General features: G+C 42.3%; 1 protein-coding gene and 1 long non-coding RNA gene across 3 annotated transcripts in view; one reads left to right on the top strand and one right to left on the bottom strand.

Moving 5' to 3' along the window:
* Positions 1-11,485, bottom strand: part of LOC309507966 — a 113,590-nt gene extending 102,105 nt beyond the window's left edge. The window contains exon 1 of the long non-coding RNA XR_014209329.1: positions 9,525-11,485. This is a non-coding gene — a long non-coding RNA (uncharacterized lncRNA). The remainder of the gene's footprint in view (positions 1-9,524) is intronic.
* slc12a1 (solute carrier family 12 member 1) overlaps positions 1,607-20,348 on the top strand; it is a 27,018-nt gene continuing 8,276 nt past the window's right edge. For both annotated transcript variants that reach the window (XM_082182334.1, XM_082182333.1), the window contains exons 1-20: positions 1,607-1,886; positions 4,748-4,891; positions 5,442-5,517; positions 7,348-7,443; positions 7,537-7,676; positions 7,792-7,902; positions 7,978-8,089; positions 8,200-8,327; positions 8,495-8,579; positions 8,664-8,815; positions 9,063-9,170; positions 11,495-11,618; positions 11,693-11,794; positions 12,566-12,721; positions 13,729-13,828; positions 13,903-14,014; positions 15,044-15,184; positions 16,334-16,440; positions 16,735-16,817; positions 17,397-17,525. In XM_082182334.1, the coding sequence (XP_082038460.1) occupies positions 1,644-1,886; positions 4,748-4,891; positions 5,442-5,517; positions 7,348-7,443; positions 7,537-7,676; positions 7,792-7,902; positions 7,978-8,089; positions 8,200-8,327; positions 8,495-8,579; positions 8,664-8,815; positions 9,063-9,170; positions 11,495-11,618; positions 11,693-11,794; positions 12,566-12,721; positions 13,729-13,828; positions 13,903-14,014; positions 15,044-15,184; positions 16,334-16,440; positions 16,735-16,817; positions 17,397-17,525 (2,449 nt within the window). In that variant the 5' untranslated portion in view covers positions 1,607-1,643. The remainder of the gene's footprint in view (positions 1,887-4,747; positions 4,892-5,441; positions 5,518-7,347; positions 7,444-7,536; positions 7,677-7,791; positions 7,903-7,977; positions 8,090-8,199; positions 8,328-8,494; positions 8,580-8,663; positions 8,816-9,062; positions 9,171-11,494; positions 11,619-11,692; positions 11,795-12,565; positions 12,722-13,728; positions 13,829-13,902; positions 14,015-15,043; positions 15,185-16,333; positions 16,441-16,734; positions 16,818-17,396; positions 17,526-20,348) is intronic.

Here is a 20,348-nt window from a genome sequence, read left to right as displayed (position 1 = left end):
TGTCTTACAACTAATGTCTCTGTTCACTTTCATGAGTTTTTAGACCATCAGAACTTCCTGTGGGGTGGAGTCGAATTTCGTGCGCAATGAAAACAACAGGGCCCTCCGTCACCGCTGGGATAAAGGCATGGAGACGCTCTTGTCGTTTCTCCTTAATAATAATAATAATAATAATTCATTACATTTATATAGCGCTTTTCTCAGCACTCAAAGCACTTTACATAGAAGGGGGGAATCTCCTCAACCACCACCAATGTGCAGCATCCACTTGGATGATGCGACGGCAGCCATATTGCGCCAGAACGCCCACCACACACCAGCTTACTGGTGGAGAGGAGACAGTGATGAAGCCAATCAGTATATGAGGATGATTAGGAGGCCATGATGGACAGAGGCCACTGTGCAAATTTGGCCAGTATGCCGGGGTTACACCCCTACTCTTTCGAAAGACATCCTGGGATTTTTAATGACCACAGAGAGTCAGGACCTCGGTTTAACGTCTCATCCGAAGGACGGTGCTCTTTGACAGTATAGTGTCCCCATCACTACACTGGGGCATTAGGACCCACACAGACCACAGGGTGAGCGCCCCCTACTGGCCTCACTAACACCTCTTCCAGCAGCAACCTGGTTTTCTCAGGAGGTCTCCCATCCAGGTACTAACCAGGCTCAGCCCTGCTTAGCTTCAGTGGGCAACCAGTCTTGGGCTACTGGGTGACATGGCTGCTGCTAAAGTGTGTGTGTGTGTGTGTGTGTGTGTGTGTGTGTGTGTGTGTGTGTCCGTGTGTGTGTGTGTTGGTGGAGTTTCAGGAGGAAAAATCCACTGCAATCTCACATTCAGATCTGAAACACACACTAACAATTTTTTTCTTGTTACACTCATAAATGCATCATATAAACCGGGTCGTAAATGCATAATGACGATGACTGTTTATAATCATATTGATGGCAAACTACTTCCAAACAGTTGGCAAATAAAAGTGAATCCTTTGGCTGCGCAAACACTCACACACACACACACACACACACACACACACACACACACACACACACACACACACACACTCACAGAAAAAGGACAGAAAAAGCAAAACACTCGACTGATGGAGTCAAACACATGAACTGCCTAAAATCCACAGCTCAAGGTCAGAGGTCAAACGACCACACCCACATCACCTTCAGCCAATCAGAGGTCACTCAGCGAACTCTCCTATTAATCCCACAGGAGCGAAACCTTTCCAAAGTCAAACTAGACAGTATCAACATTACCCAACATCACACAACCCATGAGTTACAGGCAATAAGGAAGTATTTGTGTAATGTGTCAGAAGCGCCCAGAGCGAGTTACTGGCTTTACATTAACCTCATTAACACACACACACACACTTCACATGACCAGCCATCACACACACACACACACACACACACACACACACACACGCACACACACGTCAACATCATAAACATTAAAACACTCATAAATCATAAAGCCGTCTCTAATAATATCCATGTTAATGTTTAAGCGCTTCGCCTTTGATGGAGTGAGAACACTTTCCCAACCAATCAGGATCCACCTGTGAACTATATAACGAGTTGCACACACACACACACACACACATAAACGCAGCGTTCTGTGTGGCTTGATGGAGAATCCTGGGTTTGCGAGATCTAAAGATGATCCTCCTCAGTACGAGGAGACGTCGTTCTGCAGCAACGGCTTCAGGAACGGCGAGCGGCAAGTGGTGCGAGCGTCAGTCGCGAGCGCGTTTGGACACGACACTCTGGACCGGGTCCCGAACGCCGACTTCTACCGGAACGCTGCGAGTATCAGCGGGACCCGAGTGTCCCGGCCGTCCCTGAAGGAGCTGCACCAGGTCTTCCAGAAGGTGAACGCAACACACACTCCACACACACTCCACAGGTCTTCCAGAAGGTGAACGCAACACACACTCCACACACACTCCACAGGTCTTCCAGAAGGTGAACGCAACACACACTCCACACACACTCCACAGGTCTTCCAGAAGGTGAACGCAACACACACTCCACACACACTCCACAGGTCTTCCAGAAGGTGAACGCAACACACACTCCACAGGTCTTCCAGAAGGTGAACGCAACACACACTCCACACACACTCCACAGGTCTTCCAGAAGGTGAACGCAACACACACTCCACACACACTCCACAGGTCTTCCAGAAGGTGAACGCAACACACACTCCACAGGTCTTCCAGAAGGTGAACGCAACACACACTCCACAGGTCTTCCAGAAGGTGAACGCAACACACACTCCACAGGTCTTCCAGGTGAACGCAACACACACACTCCAGAACATAACCTTTAACGTTTATCTTCAAACTAAGAAACTAAGAAAAAATGCTTCTTCTATGACGAAACCCCTTTTCAAAACCTTAATTTTCACACATTATCTGCAAAAAATGCTTTTCTTAGTATTTGTGTCTTGTTTCCAGTCCAAGTTTCCAGTATCTGTAAATTCTTATATCAAGAAGCATTTAGTTGAGAAGTAAAATGACTTAAGAAATTATTTCTAGTTTTCTCAGGGAAAAATCAAGCAAAACGATCTGCCAATGGGGTTAGAAAAAAAATCTGGAAAACAAGATAATTTTTCTATATTTTCTATTTAATCTGGTTTTCCATTTGAATTAAGATATTTTTTCATTTGAATTAAGATTTTTTTTCTTGTTTTTCATTTGAATGAAGATTTTTTTTCATTTGAATGAAGATTTTTTTTGAATTAAGATTTTTTTCTTGTTTTCCATTTGAATTAAAAAAAAAATCCATTTGAATTAAGATTATTTTTCTTGTTTTACATTTGAATGAAGATTTTTTTTTCATTTGAATGAAGATTTTTTTCCATTTGAATTAAGATTTTTTTCTTGTTTTTCATTTGAATTAAGATAATTTTTCTCACTCCATTGGCAGATCATTTTGCCTGTTTTTTTCTCCCCAGAAAACAAGTAATAATTTCTTATGTCATAATTTCTCTAGTAAATTCTTCTTGATTTAAGAATTTTTTGATATTTGCACTGAAATCAAGACAAAAATACTGAATAAGAAAAGCATTTTTTTGCAGTGTTTATGAACATTTTGCTAACGTTCCCATTAAGTTTTTTTTTAGAACGTTTTAAAAAAATGTATTTCTAGGTTATGCAAACGTTAAGGGAATATTCCATCTGAACATTATGCAAACATTATGGGAAACTTTACTTTTAAATATTTTCTGAACGTTCAGAAACAAAAAATTTTAAAATGTAAAAAAATGTTAGAGGAACATCCAACTAAAACGTTTCAGAAAAAAACATTGCATAAACAATGTTTTGTGCTAACATTTTGGAAACATTATTAAAGACCAAATTAACTCTGAACGAACGTTATATTAACGTTACTGGAAGAACGTTTGTTCATAACTTTGAGAGAACCTTTACAAAACATGTGAAAATGGGTTATATTAACAATATAAATCAATAACAATACGAAGCAAAAAATGTTGAAAAGATGCTCACGGATGATATTGTAATAACATGACTCATGACTCAGGGTTTGGACCCCAGCGGTGTGTGTGTGGAGTGTGTGTCGCAGACGAGGATCAATAACCCCCCTAATGAGAAAGCCTGAGAGAAAAGCACTTGGTTTATGAGTAACGATCTTCAGTGGCTCATGCATTGATCCGCTGGACATAAACGGGCTAATTAATGCAAACAAGGGCTAAAAAGTTTAGGCTGACCCAGAAAGCTCGCGGTCCAGACGCCACAGAAACTTATCTGCAGAATGTTTCCAATTCACTCGCTCAAAATTTCTAATGCAAGAAGCAAACGAGGAAAACGAACACAGCAAAGTCACTCTTCGACTGAGTTTCTATGAGCGTTTCTCTTCTGAGTCACAGTCGCTGTAAATCACTCCCTCGAGACACAGAACCTCACAATTATGCAAATATAGAAACATTCTTCAATCAAGATGCATTTACTGGAGAAGCGAAATGACTGAAGATATTAAGTCTTGTTTTATGATCAAAATAAAGTGAGTTTGTGCTTAAAACAAGAATATCTGCCAATGGAGTCAAAAAACATCTTAGTTCAAAGAGAAAACTACAGCTTTTTTGCAGTATTAAAGTGCAAATATTACAAGTACTAACTAATATAATTTTTTATATTGTTTCACTAGTGTGATCAGGACACTATAGTTCATTAGTGTAAGTGAGGAGAGCAAAATAAAGTGAACTGTGACATATTATACCCAGAAACTCTTCATAAAGCGACTACCAGTGACATTTATACACATCATAAAGACACTTTGAGCTGATCATGTTTTGCTGAAGTGTTTGGTCTTTAATTGCTAATGCTCTTTTTACACACAGACTGAACACAATGAAGCATTGCTTGGTGATTGGTTGAGCTAAACTGGTATTATCTAATAGTGTAGTTAAATTTAACAGCTGACAGATATTCAACATAATTCATGTGTGAGACAGTCTAACAGAAGGACGGACAAAACCAGTCAAATATCAACTGAGTTCTGCTCATATTTTATTACCGTTTTCTAAACTATAGCGAATAATCTGATAATGTGAGAAATATTAAAGGTGTGTGAATACATGTTGGTTTGACTGTAAAAGAGTGTGTAAAATGCTCAGGTTAGCGTGTCAACTACCCAAAAGTGTGTGATTTTAACCCCCAGCGTATCGTATTATCTCAGAGTGGATGTTCTTATCTTTTTTTATCGTCAGAATGGAGGCCTTAATCTTCCCAGTCCGGTCGAGGACCGAGAAGAAGCGGACGGGTCGACGCTGGGAGACGTGGAGTCCGTCGTCCCGCTCGAGGAGAAAGACACGGGAGGAGTGGTGAAGTTTGGCTGGATCAAGGGAGTTCTGGTGAGTCGAGGAGCGGCCAGCGCTGTACGATACTGAAGAACATGTGATATACGATACGATAATGCTTAAAGTGTGTAAATAAACTTAAATTACTATCTGACAAGAAAACATCCTTACAGCTTCTGAAAGTGAACATCAGTGTTTTACTGTATATAAGAAGTGTTATATTAACATCAGTGGGGGTCAGGGGTTCAGGTTATCCTACATTAGGGTTATTAAACAACACAAACTGAATAATCAAATGTAAAAATAAAACACTGCTTAGTTTTCACTGTATGAATTAAATATATCCTGATTCTTATTAAAGCTACTAAAGTGATTCAGCCGAGAGTGAGTCTTTAGTTCATGACCACAGTTAATGCAAAGCTGCGATACGCATATCACGATATATACAGTTGCGATATTTCGATCATTTGGATATATAGTGCAGGCCTAGAAACGATATCTGATGAGAAAGCGGTTCTGTCGTGTGTCTGATGAGAAAGCGGTTCTGTCGTGTGTCTGATGGTACGGTTCTGTCGTGTGTCTGATGGTACGGTTGTGTCGGCAGGTGAGATGCATGCTGAATATCTGGGGTGTCATGCTGTTCATCCGACTGTCCTGGGTGTTCGGACAAGCAGGAATAGGTGAGATGTGTTTAGAAACCTTCCCTGAACACAGAAAACACACTCAACAAGTCCTCAAGTTCTCCTCAGTGTGAAGAACATCCCGGAGATTCTCAGAACGCTCTTCCAGTAACGATTATAGAACGTTACTTCAAAGTTATTTGGTCTTCACTGCAAAAAATGCTTCTCTTACTCAGTATTTAAATGAAATAAGATATTAAGTCTTGTTTTCTGGCGAAATAAATAAAAATTAAGTGAGTTTTTGCTTAAAACAAGCGAAATGATCTGCCAGTGGGGAAAGAAAAATAATCTTGTTTCTGTTTGAATTAACATTATTTTTCTGACCCCATTGGCAGATCATTTCGCTTGTTTTAAACAAAGACTCACTTAATTTTGATTAATTCCAACGGAAAACAGGGCATAATATCTTATGGCATTTCACTACTTTAGTAAATGGATCTTGATTTAAGAAATGTTTGATATCTAGACTGGAAACAAGACAAAAATACCGAGCAAGAAAAGCATTTTTTGCAGTGTAAACATGAAATTATGAGACAAAAAGGCACAATTACCTTTTTTATTATTATTCTGTGGCAGAAACAAGCTTGGGGTAAGAAAAATAATCTTGTTTTCCATCTGAATTAAGATTATGTTTCTCACCCCATTCTCATTTTGCTTGTTTTTATTTTGCTTTTATTCCCCAGAAAACAAGAAATAATTTCTAATGTCATTTTGCTTCTCTAGTAAATGCTTCTTGATATAAGAATGTTTAGATATTTGGACTGGAAACAAGACAAAAATACAAAGTAAGGAAAGCATTTTTTTTTTTTTTTTTCAGTGTTTAATAACGTTCTCAAAACGTTAGCACAAAAACATTATTTATAAATCGTTCCTTCTTCTGAAACATTTCAGCTGGACGTTCACAAGTGACGTTCTAATGTTTGCACGCTGCAAAAAATGCTTTTCTTACTTAGTATTTGTGAAGGTCACCACTGGAGTTTAATGGTGTGTGACTAACAGCGCAGAAGAGGTTTGAGTTTCTGTGAAAGTTCTGCCGGTTCTGAGAAGTTCAGTTCCAGTCGGACACCTCCAGCTTCAGGCCAAACACATTACAGGCCATCAGAAACTCACCGCCGTTACGTGTTTTATGAGGTGTGAGAGACTGCAGGCCATGAGCGCTTTTAGTCCTCAATGATCCCATTATAGCGCTGAACAAACACACACACACACACACTGATAACACACGTCGGGTTAGGAGATTGAAAATCTCAGGAACCGGATGGAAATACAATCTAAGTTTATGAGATGAGCTCGCTGATATAGTCAAACAAACGTATGTGTGTTTGTAACTCAGTCATTTACTCACCATCACGTCTTTCCAAACCCATACGGCTTTCTTATTACTGTGGAACACACAAGAAACAGATTTAAGATGAATTTAAGTCGTTATCCACAGAAATGTGTCATCTGATCTATTCAGGATGTTCTTTCTCAGTGTTTCGGTCTTGTTTTCCAGCACAAATATCGAAACATTCTTAAATCAGCAAAATTAAGTCAAAATGAAGTGAGTTTGAGCTTAAAACAAGAACAAATATCTGCCAACCGAGTCCCTTTTAATTAAGTTTACTTTTCTGACCCCATTGTTGGATATTTGTTCTTATTTTGAGCTTAAAATCTTTTAATTATGATGCATTTTTGCTTCTCCAGTACATGTATTTTGATTTAAGAACGTTTCGGTATTTATACTGGAAAACTTGCAATTCTTGCCGTGCAGTCCTACTAAACTATCACATATCATGAATAAAAAGTTATTTATTTCAAGTTACCTGACAAAATGTGTGTGTGTTCCAGGTCTGGGAATAGTGGTTGTGTTACTGAGCATAGTGGTGACCAGCGTCACGTGTCTGTCCATGTCAGCGATCTGTACCAACGGTGTGGTGCGAGGAGGTAAAGCTTCAACACTTTAACTGAGAAACAGAGTCCAGTCTTGAGCTGACGAGTGTGTGTGTGTGTGTGTGTGTGTGTGTGTGTGTGCTTTAGGCGGAGCGTATTACCTGATTTCCCGCAGTTTGGGCCCTGAGTTTGGAGGATCCATCGGTCTGATCTTTGCGTTCGCCAACGCTGTGGCCGTGGCCATGTATGTCGTTGGGTTTGCTGAAACTGTGGTGGAGATACTCAAGGTACAAACCCACCACACTGACAGTGTTTCATGTCACATGGTCACCAGCTGGTTGTGTTTGGATGCAAAACCATCCATATGGATGTTTATGGACAGAGTTTATCTGCTCTTTACAGGAAAATAACGCCCTTATAGTGGATCCAATGAATGACATCAGGATTATCGGCTGTATAACGGTGGTTCTGCTGATGGGCATCACTGTGGCCGGGATGGAGTGGGAGGCAAAGGTAAGCCAGATGCATGCTGGGATTGAGTTTGTAGTTGGCCTGATGGGAGTTAAAGAACCTTCTCTCTCTCTATAGGCTCAGGTCGCTCTGTTGGTGATCCTGCTGTTCGCCATTGGCAACGTATTTGTGGGAACAGTGATTCCCTCCACACTAGACAAGCGTTCCAAAGGCTTCTTTAACTATAAAGGTGAGACAGAGGAACGTCATGCAAGAAACGATGCCATTAAAGCATGAAATGTTAGGAATAAACAGTCCCATCTGAGGCCTAAAGCATCAGTCTAACTCTTTCTGAAACAGAGTCCATCGCAAAGGAAAACTTTCTACCGGAATTCCGGGATGGAGAAACGTTCTTCTCTGTTTTTGCCATCTTTTTCCCAGCAGCCACTGGGATCCTGGCTGGAGCCAACATCTCCGGAGATCTGAAAGTAAGAGCGAGTGTCTGGTACATTTATAATATGAAATCAGGGATGCACCGATATGAAAATGATTTGGCCAATACCGATAACTATTTATATTTAAGAGCCGATAACCGATATATTGGCCGATAAATCTAAATTCAAATTTTCACACACGGTTGCCTCTGATTTCCCAGGATCCTCAGGCTGCCCTTCCCAAAGGAACGCTGCTGGCCATCTTCATCACAGGAATCACCTACCTGGCCGTCGCACTGGTTGTTTGTGAGTCCTGAACGCACATTTGACATTACTCTCTCCAGTCTCAGTCTGGACGTCTAACCCAGCGATTGCACTGATTCTCGACAGCCGTCACGGTCGTTCGAGACGCGACGGGGAACCGCAACGACACTCTTCCAGTGGGTTCGAGTTGCAACTTCTCTTCGGCTTGTGATATGGGCTACGACTTCTCAATCTGTCAGACCAGCAAATGCAACTACGGCCTCATGAACAACTTCCAGGTGAGAGTCATAAACATCTGAGGGAATAAATCAGAAATACAGTTAAAGAGTGTGTTGCTGTTTTTTGGAGCTGTACATGTTCTTAAAGGGATAGTTCACTCAAAAATGAAAATTAGCCCATGATTTACTTGTCAAGAATGTCATATACACCTAGGATGGCTTGAGGGCAAGTAAATCATGGGCTAATTCTCATTTTTGGGTGAACTATCCCGTTAAGAGTGAGACTCACTGGTGTATGTTTGTGTAGGTCATGACTCTTGTGTCTGGGTTTGGACCGCTCATCACGGCAGGAACGTTTTCGGCCACGCTCTCCTCAGCTCTTGCATCTCTAGTGAGCGCGCCCAAAGTCTTCCAGGTCAGAGATCACACACACACACACTATTTAAAGTGCCTTTTTGGGATATTACCCTTCATGTAGTGTGTATTAAAGCTGTTTATGAGTGCATAAAAATGAGTTTTTGTTTCCTAAAAGAAAGAAGTGATTCTGAACTGAAATGAGTCGTCAGTAATTCAGTCTCACTTCCTGCTGAAAATATGCAGATTTGTGACTCATTTGCATAATGCCCACCTGTGGTCTTGATTGGCTGAGCAGCGTCTCTTAGCTCCGCCCTCAAACACTGTAGTCTGGAAGAGTTTGGTTCATGTTCTTCATGTCGATTCACTTCCAAAGGATGAGGAATCTTGAATCAGAATAACAGGGTATTGTTACTTGCCCTCTTCTCTTCTCTGATGACGAGGGCGGGGCTTTAACCTGTCACTCAGACAAGATCCACCAATAGCAAATCACAACCATCCAATCAATTCCCCACAGACACAATCAAGCCCCGCCTACATCTGTTCTTGTTCCAGAAGTGTTCACTCGGTGACACAACAGAGGAGAAAAGACCAGCACAACTTTCAGTTCATGCAAACTTTAAACCCAATATATGCCTGATCAGTGATAGACATTTATAGGACGATCTTACAATCCTACATTGTAAAACACAGTAAACAATAAAAGCCTGGATGATGTCGTAAAGAAGCTCTTAAAAATCTCTCCGGCTACATGATCTACATTAATCAACATGTTTTGACGCTGCAATTACAAGTACCGAGACGTTTTCTGTCATCTTTGCAGGAATGTAATATGAAAGTTGTACTAAGTAACTTATTTATGAAAGTAAATTGCACATGCCAGTATAAACAGACAAGCATCGGTAAATATGCGTCATGTGACTAAACGTGTGTAATTGTTTTCAAATACTTCAGTTTTTACATTCCAAACTATAATGGCAACATCTTTAAATGTTTAAAAGTATTTTAATCACCAAAATTACATATTTAAATGTTTTTTTTCCTTCATGTCTTAAATATCTTGACTGTAACTCGACACCCTTGCCTCATTTAGTATGCGCGGGTCTATGAATATGCAAATGAGCCCCGCCTCCACTCACTCACTCAGCTCAGAGATCCACTGGTTGACGATCACACGTTGATCTGATTGGTTACAAGGTAGTTTGTGACGTCAGAAACACCAGCGATTTCAAAGCGTGTGTTTGAGACTGTCTTTGGTTCACTGCAGTTTTAAGGAGGAAATACTCAGCAATGCTGTCGACTTATGAACTTACACATGGTTTGTCTTAAAGCATATTAAAAACACCACATAGACACATAAACGACACGCTACATTTTCACACCAAGAATAACTATAACCATAAGTACATTAGCGTCCACACCAGCGGATGATATATCATTCTGTTTATTATACGCACGCTATAGTTCTGTCGTCTGCTTTAAATGCTCGAGTTTTCTAAAGCAAGATGGATTCTGATTGGCTATCACTGTTTTATCGTTCATCTGCTGGAGAAAGTCATTTTGAGAGTGATTCTAACTATCTTCGGTTTAATTACAGTGTGGACTCTGCTATTCTTTTACATTTAGAACTATATCTTTATCATAAGGCGCGTTTCAGTTACAGATTTGTGCAAAACTTTTGCGATTTTTTTTCTAAATGTCGACAAAAAACTATTGCGAAATGACGGTGTCTCCACTAACCGATGTTACGCGACTAAAACTTCATTTTTTCCTCTCGCGATCAGTAAAATCATTCCAAAAACCATGGCAACGGATGCTGGTAGGGTTATGTACTATATCTCAGCCACTGCACTGGCCATTATTATTAATCGCAGGAGATGTGTGTGTGTTTTCCAAGCATTAATGGTGAGGAAAGACCCTTATTATACTGTGAGCGGCTCATATGAGGAGTTTCTGGGTGTTTCTCCCTCAGATCTGCTTCCAGGTCTTGATTGTGGCATTTATTTGAGGTTTAGAATCCATTATTCCTGTAATTCTTTTGTCTTTTATGAATTTAATAAAGAACTCTGTCTTGTATTCTGTCCAATCACACTGCGTCATCTACATCAGGTGACCTGCAAATGCACAAATACTGTTTCCATTGCAGTTTTGCGAAACATATCTTTTTCGAATTGCCTGAAAAACCTCCTCATGCGAGCGGGAAAACTTTTTGCAATAAATTGGAGTTTTTGCGGGAATTACGTGTTTCCATTGGCCGTATTTTCAATTCGCAATTTGAAGGGTAAAGGAAACGCAGCTATAGTTATCGTCCTTGGTGTGAACGGGCCTTTATTCTACTTTTTTCTTGCCTAATCTGGATTTAATAGTGATTCTGTCTCGACTTAGGCTCTGTGCAAAGACAACATCTACACGGCCCTCAAGTTCTTCGCCAAAGGTCACGGGAAAAACAACGAGCCAATCAGAGGATACCTCCTGACCTTCGTCATCGCTGTCGCGTTCATCCTCATCGGTGAGTATATAGCGGTGATTAGAGGACTGCATGTGACAGAAGTGATGATGTAACGGTGGATGTTTGTTTCTCAGCCGAGCTCAACACCATCGCTCCCGTCATCTCCAACTTCTTCCTGGCTTCATACGCCCTCATCAACTATTCCTGCTTCCACGCCTCATACGCCAAATCCCCAGGTCCTGTCCAGTCTCACACACACACACACACACACACACACACACACACACACACACACACACACACACACACACACACACACACACACACACACACACACACACACACACACACACACACACACACACACACACACACACACACACACACACACACACACACACACACACACACACTTCCACAACCCAGTGAGCCCTGCAAAAAATTATGTTTTCCTCAATAATTTTGTCGTTTTCCAGTTCAAATAACTAGAGATGCACCGATATAAAAATTTTGGCCGAAACCGATAATTCGTTATATTTGAAAGCCGATAACCGATAATATGCTGATAAATCTAAATCAAAATTTTTATGTAATTTCTGAGAGCCTGATTAGAAAAACATGAGTCTCAAAATTTAAATCCACGTCCCAAACACACAATTATAATGTTCTCATTATGATTTTATGCAGCCGATATGACAGACTTGTGTTGCACTGAGTGATTCTAATCATATTTCAAGCACTTCAAATCCATCATGTTGAACAGTGCGAATATGAAGACAATAATCCATCATTTATCGGCTTTAATACATCGGGCAAATGTTCTTATCAGGCCGATAACAATAACATTAAAGTTAACGTACATCAGCCGATACCGATATGATGGCCGATCTATCCTGCATCCCTACGATATCTAAACATTCTTACATCAACATTCACTCAACAAACCAAGTGTAGAGCCTCAGTAACCTGTGTAAAACCCTCTGGTGTGTGTGTGTGTGTGTGTGCAGGCTGGAGGCCGGCGTATAAGTACTATAACATGTGGCTGTCTCTGTTCGGAGCCGTGCTTTGCTGTGCCGTGATGTTCGTGATTAACTGGTGGGCGGCACTGGTCACGTACGGCATCGAGTTCTTCCTCTACATTTACGTCACTGTGAAGAAGCCAGGTAAGACCACAGATATCCCTGCACACACACACTGCCCTTCAACAGTTTTGGATCGCTGAGATGTTTCATGTTTGTGAAAGAGTCTCTTCTGCTCACCGAGGCTGTGTTTACTTGATTAAAATTACAAAACAATAATATAGTGAAATATTATTATAATGTAAATCATCTGTTTTCTATGTGAATATACAGTAAAGTGTAATTTATTCCTGTGATCAAAGCTGAATTTTCAGCATCATTACTCCAGTCTTCAGTGTCACATGATCCTTCAGAAATCACTCTAATATGATGATTTGATGCTCAAGAAACATTTATGATTATTATCAGTGTTGAAAACAGTTGAGTAGAATTTATTTTCAGGATTCTTTGATCAATAGAAAGTTCAAAAGAACCGCATTTATTTGAAATAGAATCTTTTCTAACATTATAAATGTCTTTACTGTCACTTTTGATCAATTTAATTCATCCTTGATGAATAAAAGTATTGATTTATTTTATTTCTTTGCCCCCAAAAAATAAAATAAAAATTCTAACTGACCCCAAAATGCTGAACGGCAGCGTTTAATGTTACAAAAGCTTCTATTTCAGAGAAATGCTGTTCTTATGAACTTTCTATTCATCAAAGAATCCTGAAATAAAAAAGTAAATAAATGTTTTCAACACTGATAATAATCATAAATGTTTCTTGAGCATCAAATCATCATATTAGAGTGATTTCTGAAGGATCATGTGACACTGAAGACTGGAGTAATGATGCTGAAAATTCAGCTTTGAATAAATTACACTTTATTATATTTTCACATAGAAAACAGATGATTTACATTATAATTATTATTTCACAATATTACTGTTTTTTTTTTTTAATCAAATAAATTTAGCCTTGGTGAGCAGAAGAGACTCTTTCACAAACATTAAACCGATCCAGAACTCCTGAACGGCAGTGTAAGTCCCTCCTGTGATATAAACACATAGAGAGAGTTTATAGACGCTGATGTCTCCTGATCTGCCAGATGTGAACTGGGGTTCGTCCACTCAAGCTGTGACGTTCATAAACGCGGTGAACAACGCTCTGACCTTATCCAGTGTGGACGATCACATCAAGAACTTCAGGTGCGCACAGGTCCACACACACGGATGATACATGCAGATGATGTCAGAGTCTCACTGCTCCTGTCCTGTTGCAGACCCAAGTGTCTTGTGATGACCGGATCGCCCAGAACCAGACCGGCGCTGCTCGACGTGGCTCATTCACTCACGAAGAACTATGGGTTGTGTCTGACCTGTGAGGTGTTCTTGGTGAGTGGCCTTCCTGTCCAAACAAACACAAATAAATCTCCACCAGGGTTTGCACTTTTCGTTACGACACTGTAAAATGACACTACAATCAGAGATCTCACTTATTAAACAATATCCTCATTATCTTTCAAATTCTAAAAAAGGTAAATAGATAAATTAAAATAAACTAATAAGGCAAGGCAAGTTTATTTATATAGCACATTTCATACACAATGGCAATTCAAAGTGCTTTACATAGAAGAAATAAAAATAATAAAAAGAAATAAGAATAATTAAAACAGTTTAGAAAAATAAAATAAAATACAGTACTTATATATAAAAAAAGAATATTATTATAGATCTTTCCTTCAAAGGATTCCCTTAAATCTTTCTTTTAACCTTCAATCTTCTTACGACTTCCATCTATCAACTTTCCTTTAACTTTCTTTTCTCCCTCAATTACTCACACGTTCTTTTCACTTTCTTTAGCACTGCGTTCACATTCTTTCTCAGACGAAAACTTTAATATCGTCATTTAAATACTGTTCTAAATAAAATAAAATAAAATGGTACAAATAAAGTGCAGTGGAAGCAATGACTGCGGTGACTTTAACCACTGAGAGGACACTATGACAAAGATATCGCTTTCCTTATTTAAACTGATTTTTTTTTCTCCCATGAATATATGATTGAGCTGAAGAATGAATGATGTATCATATACTTGGATATGAGGAATATGACACTCATAGTCGTGTGAAATGCCTCTATATCAGACGGGCTGCGGCGTTAATCTTGCATGAAAAGGTTGTTTTTATCGATAAAATTAAACTCTAATTTCACATCTATTGTCTTTCAATAATTCAAGTCCCTCTTCGTGATTATGGTGATGATTAGAGGGTTTCCCAGGACTTACATTTCAGAAAGTCAAATTCAAGCAGTTTGTACGAACCCTGTCACACACACATCAGCGTTTCCTACAGGATTCTGTTTTTAAGGCAGCGGATCATGTCTTTATGAAGCTAAACTCGTGTGTGTGTGTGTGTGTTTCAGGGTCCCCGTGACAAGAGTCTGCAGGACATCAGTGCCGTCTCTCAGCAGAACCAGCTGTGGCTGCACAAGCAGAAGCGTAAAGCTTTCTACACACCGGTCGCCAGCGAGAACCTGCGAGACGGAGCAGCAGCACTGCTTCAGGTCAGACTGACCCCACACACACACACACACACACACACACACACACACACACACACACATACACACACACACACACACACACACACACACACACACACACACTCACACACTCACTCAATCACACACACACACACACACACACACACACACACACACACACACACACACACACACTCACTCAATCACTCACACACACACACACACACACACACACACACACACACACACACACACACACACACGCACTCAATCACACACACACACACACACACACACACACACACACACACACACACACACACGCACTCAATCACACACACACACACACACACACACACACACACACACACACACACACACACGCACTCAATCACACACACACACGCGCACTCAATCACACACACACACACACACACACACGCACTCAATCACACACACACACACACACACACACACGCGCACTCAATCACACACACACACACACACACACACACACACGCACTCAATCACACACACACACGCGCACTCAATCACACACACACACACACACACACACACACACACACACACACGCACTCAATCACACACACACGCGCACTCAATCACACACACACACACGCACTCAATCACACACACACACGCACTCAATCACACACACACACACACGCACTCAATCACTCACACACACGCACTCAATCACACACACACACGCGCACTCAATCACACACACACACGCGCACTCAATCACACTCACACACGCACTCAATCACACACACGCACTCAATCACACACACACACACACACACACACACACACACACACACACACACACACACACACACACACACACACACACACTCAATCACTCACACACACATACACACACGCACGCACGCACACATACACACACACATTTAAATCTAGTGTTTCTGTGATGGGCAGGTTTAGGGGAGGGTTCGGTTAGGCCATAGAAAATGTCTATGCAATGTCCTAAATAATATAGTGAAACAAACGTGTGTGTGCATGTGTGTGTGTTTGTGTATGTACATGTGTGTTTGTGTATGTACATGTATGTGTGTGTGTGTACATGTGTGTTTGTGTATTTACATGTGTGTGTGTGTGTGTGTATGCATGTACGTACGTGTGTAGGCGTCAGGACTCGGCAGAATGAAGCCGAATACAGTGATGATGGGATTCAAGCGTGATTGGAGAACCACTAAACCACAGGAAGTCCAAAACTACACCGGGATTCTACAGTGAGTGTCTCAAACTGTCTCTCTGAATCACCCGTCTGTCTATGTGTGTGTGTGTGTGTGTCTGTCTATGTGTGTGTGTGTGTGTCTGTCTATGTGTGTGTGTGTGTGTGTGTGTGTGTGTGTGTGTGTCTGTGTGTGTGTGTGTGTGTGTGTGTGTGTGTGTGTGTGTGTGTGTGTGTGTGTCTGTGTGTGTGTCTGTCTGTCTGTGTGTGTGTGTGTGTGTGTGTGTGTGTGTGTGTGTGTGTGTGTGTGTGTGTGTGTGTCGCTCTCACACAAGGGTCTCTTCTCCCGCAGTGATGCCTTTGATTTCGAGCACGGGACGGTGATACTGAGGATCAATCAGGGGATGGACATCTCTCACATCCTCAAAGCAGAAGGTACAGCTAACTCAGACTCACCAGACGCTAACGCTCAACAGTGTGTGTGTGATCATGTGACAGATGTGTTTTATAAATGACAGATTCTAACTTGCATCAAACTGGCTGTTTCCATTCAAAGTTGCAAATTTACAAAACTGGAATATTATCACATAAAACATAAAACGTGAATGAAATAACACATTAGTGGACCGGAGGGAATAATAAGCACTTTCAAGGATCTGGATCTGCATATGTTTATTTAAAAAATAATAATAATTCCCAGGGCCTTGAATTAAATTTTTCAGATTCACAAATCTGAATGTTGCCTTTGGCTTGCTCAGTTGGGGATATTTTGGGGATATTTAATTTAATTTTATCAATCAATAAATTCCTCTTGAAACAAACTTTGTTGTATTATTTTAATTTAATACTGTGAAGCTGCTTTGATACAATCTGTATTGTGAAAAGCGCTATACAAATAAACTTGAAAAACTTTCCAGGATTTGACGGACGCGTGGGAGCGCTGTGTTAATGTGATATCATAAAAACAGGAGAATGTAAAGATGAGTATGTGATGTTCTTTCATGTACCTGTCAGAGGAGATGGAGCGTCTGGTCATGGAGCAGCAGGCGCTGGAGATGGAGGAGAACGACTTCCAGCCGCACGCACCTCAAGGGTTCTTCAACAGGTCCAAGAAGACCTCCACGACGGAGCTGACCCGCAGCGGTACCACACACTCCTCCTCTCCTCTCTCTCTGCAAACACAGGCTTCTCTTACTCAGGACCACACACTCCTCCTCTCTTCTCTCACTGCAAACACAGGCTTCTCTTACTCAGGACCACACACTCCTCTCTCTCACTGCAAACACAGGCTTCTCTTACTCAGGACCACACACTCCTCTCCTCTCTCTCACTGCAAACACAGGCTTCTCTTACTCAGGACCACACACTCCTCCTCTCCTCTCTCACTGCAAACACAGGCTTCTCTTACTCAGGACCACACACTCCTCTCTCTCACTGCAAACACAGGCTTCTCTTACTCAGGACCACACACTCCTCCTCTCCTCTCTCTCACTGCAAACACAGGCTTCTCTTACTCAGGACCACACACTCCTCTCCTCTCTCACTGCAAACACCGGCTTCTCTTACTCAGGACCACACACTCCTCCTCTCCTCTCTCACTGCAAACACAGGCTTCTCTTACTCAGGACCACACACTCCTCTCCTCTCTCTCACTGCAAACACAGGCTTCTCTTACTCAGGACCACACACTCCTCTCTCTCACTGCAAACACAGGCTTCTCTTACTCAGGACCACACACTCCTCCTCTCCTCTCTCACTGCAAACACAGGCTTCTCTTACTCAGGACCACACACTCCTCTCTCTCACTGCAAACACAGGCTTCTCTTACTCAGGACCATACACTCCTCCTCTCCTCTCTCACTGCAAACACAGGCTTCTCTTACTCAGGACCACACACTCCTCCTCTCCTCTCTCACTGCAAACACAGGCTTCTCTTACTCAGGACCACACACTCCTCTCCTCTCTCTCACTGCAAACACAGGCTTCTCTTACTCAGGACCACACACTCCTCTCCTCTCTCTCACTGCAAACACAGGCTTCTCTTACTCAGGACCACACACTCCTCTCTCTCACTGCAAACACAGGCTTCTCTTACTCAGGACCACACACTCCTCCTCTCCTCTCTCACTGCAAACACAGGCTTCTCTTACTCAGGACCACACACTCCTCCTCTCTCTCTCACTGCAAACACCGGCTTCTCTTACTCAGGACCACACACTCCTCCTCTCTCTCTCACTGCAAACACAGGCTTCTCTTACTCAGGACCACACACTCCTCCTCTCCTCTCTCACTGCAAACACCGGCTTCTCTTACTCAGGACCACACACTCCTCCTCTCCTCTCTCTCACTGCAAACACAGGCTTCTCTTACTCAGGACCACACACTCCTCTCCTCTCCTCTCTCACTGCAAACACAGGCTTCTCTTACTCAGGACCACACACTCCTCTCCTCTCTCACTGCAAACACCGGCTTCTCTTACTCAGGACCACACACTCCTCCTCTCCTCTCTCTCACTGCAAACACAGGCTTCTCTTACTCAGGACCACACACTCCTCTCCTCTCCTCTCTCACTGCAAACACAGGCTTCTCTTACTCAGGACCACACACTCCTCTCCTCTCTCACTGCAAACACAGGCTTCTCTTACTCAGGACCACACTCCTCCTCTCCTCTCTCACTGCAAACACAGGCTTCTCTTACTCAGGACCACACACTCCTCCTCTCCTCTCTCACTGCAAACACAGGCTTCTCTTACTCAGGTCCACACACTCCTCCTCTCCTCTCTCACTGCAAACACCGGCTTCTCTTACTTAGGACCACACACTCCTCTCCTCTCCTCTCTCACTGCAAACACAGGCTTCTCTTACTCAGGACCACACACTCCTCCTCTCCTCTCTCACTGCAAACACAGGCTTCTCTTACTCAGGACCACACACTCCTCTCCTCTCTCTCACTGCAAACACAGGCTTCTCTTACTCAGGACCACACACTCCTCTCCTCTCTCACTGCAAACACAGGCTTCTCTTACTCAGGACCACACACTCCTCCTCTCCTCTCTCACTGCAAACACAGGCTTCTCTTACTCAGGACCACACACTCCTCCTCTCTTCTCTCACTGCAAACACAGGCTTCTCTTACTCAGGACCACACACTCCTCCTCTCCTCTCTCACTGCAAACACAGGCTTCTCTTACTCAGGACCACACACTCCTCTCCTCTCTCTCACTGCAAACACAGGCTTCTCTTACTCAGGACCACACACTCCTCCTCTCCTCTCTCACTGCAAACACAGGCTTCTCTTACTCAGGACCACACACTCCTCCTCTCCTCTCTCACTGCAAACACAGGCTTCTCTTACTCAGGACCACACACTCCTCTCCTCTCTCTCACTGCAAACACAGGCTTCTCTTACTCAGGACCACACACTCCTCCTCTCCTCTCTCACTGCAAACACAGGCTTCTCTTACTCAGGACCACACACTCCTCCTCTCCTCTCTCACTGCAAACACAGGCTTCTCTTACTCAGGACCACACACTCCTCTCTCTCACTGCAAACACAGGCTTCTCTTACTCAGGACCACACACTCCTCTCCTCTCTCTCACTGCAAACACAGGCTTCTCTTACTCAGGACCACACACTCCTCCTCTCCTCTCTCACTGCAAACACAGGCTTCTCTTACTCAGGACCACACACTCCTCCTCTCCTCTCTCACTGCAAACACAGGCTTCTCTTACTCAGGACCACACACTCCTCTCTCTCACTGCAAACACAGGCTTCTCTTACTCAGGACCACACACTCCTCCTCTCTCTCTCACTGCAAACACAGGCTTCTCTTACTCAGGACCACACACTCCTCTCCTCTCTCTCACTGCAAACACAGGCTTCTCTTACTCAGGACCACACACTCCTCTCTCTCACTGCAAACACAGGCTTCTCTTACTCAGGACCACACACTCCTCCTCTCCTCT

This window comes from Leuciscus leuciscus, assembly GCF_965113295.1.
Source record: "Leuciscus leuciscus genome assembly, chromosome: 10".
In the NCBI taxonomy this organism is placed as follows: Eukaryota; Metazoa; Chordata; class Actinopteri; order Cypriniformes; family Leuciscidae; genus Leuciscus; species Leuciscus leuciscus.
This window is presented reverse-complemented; position numbering and strand designations above follow the sequence as displayed.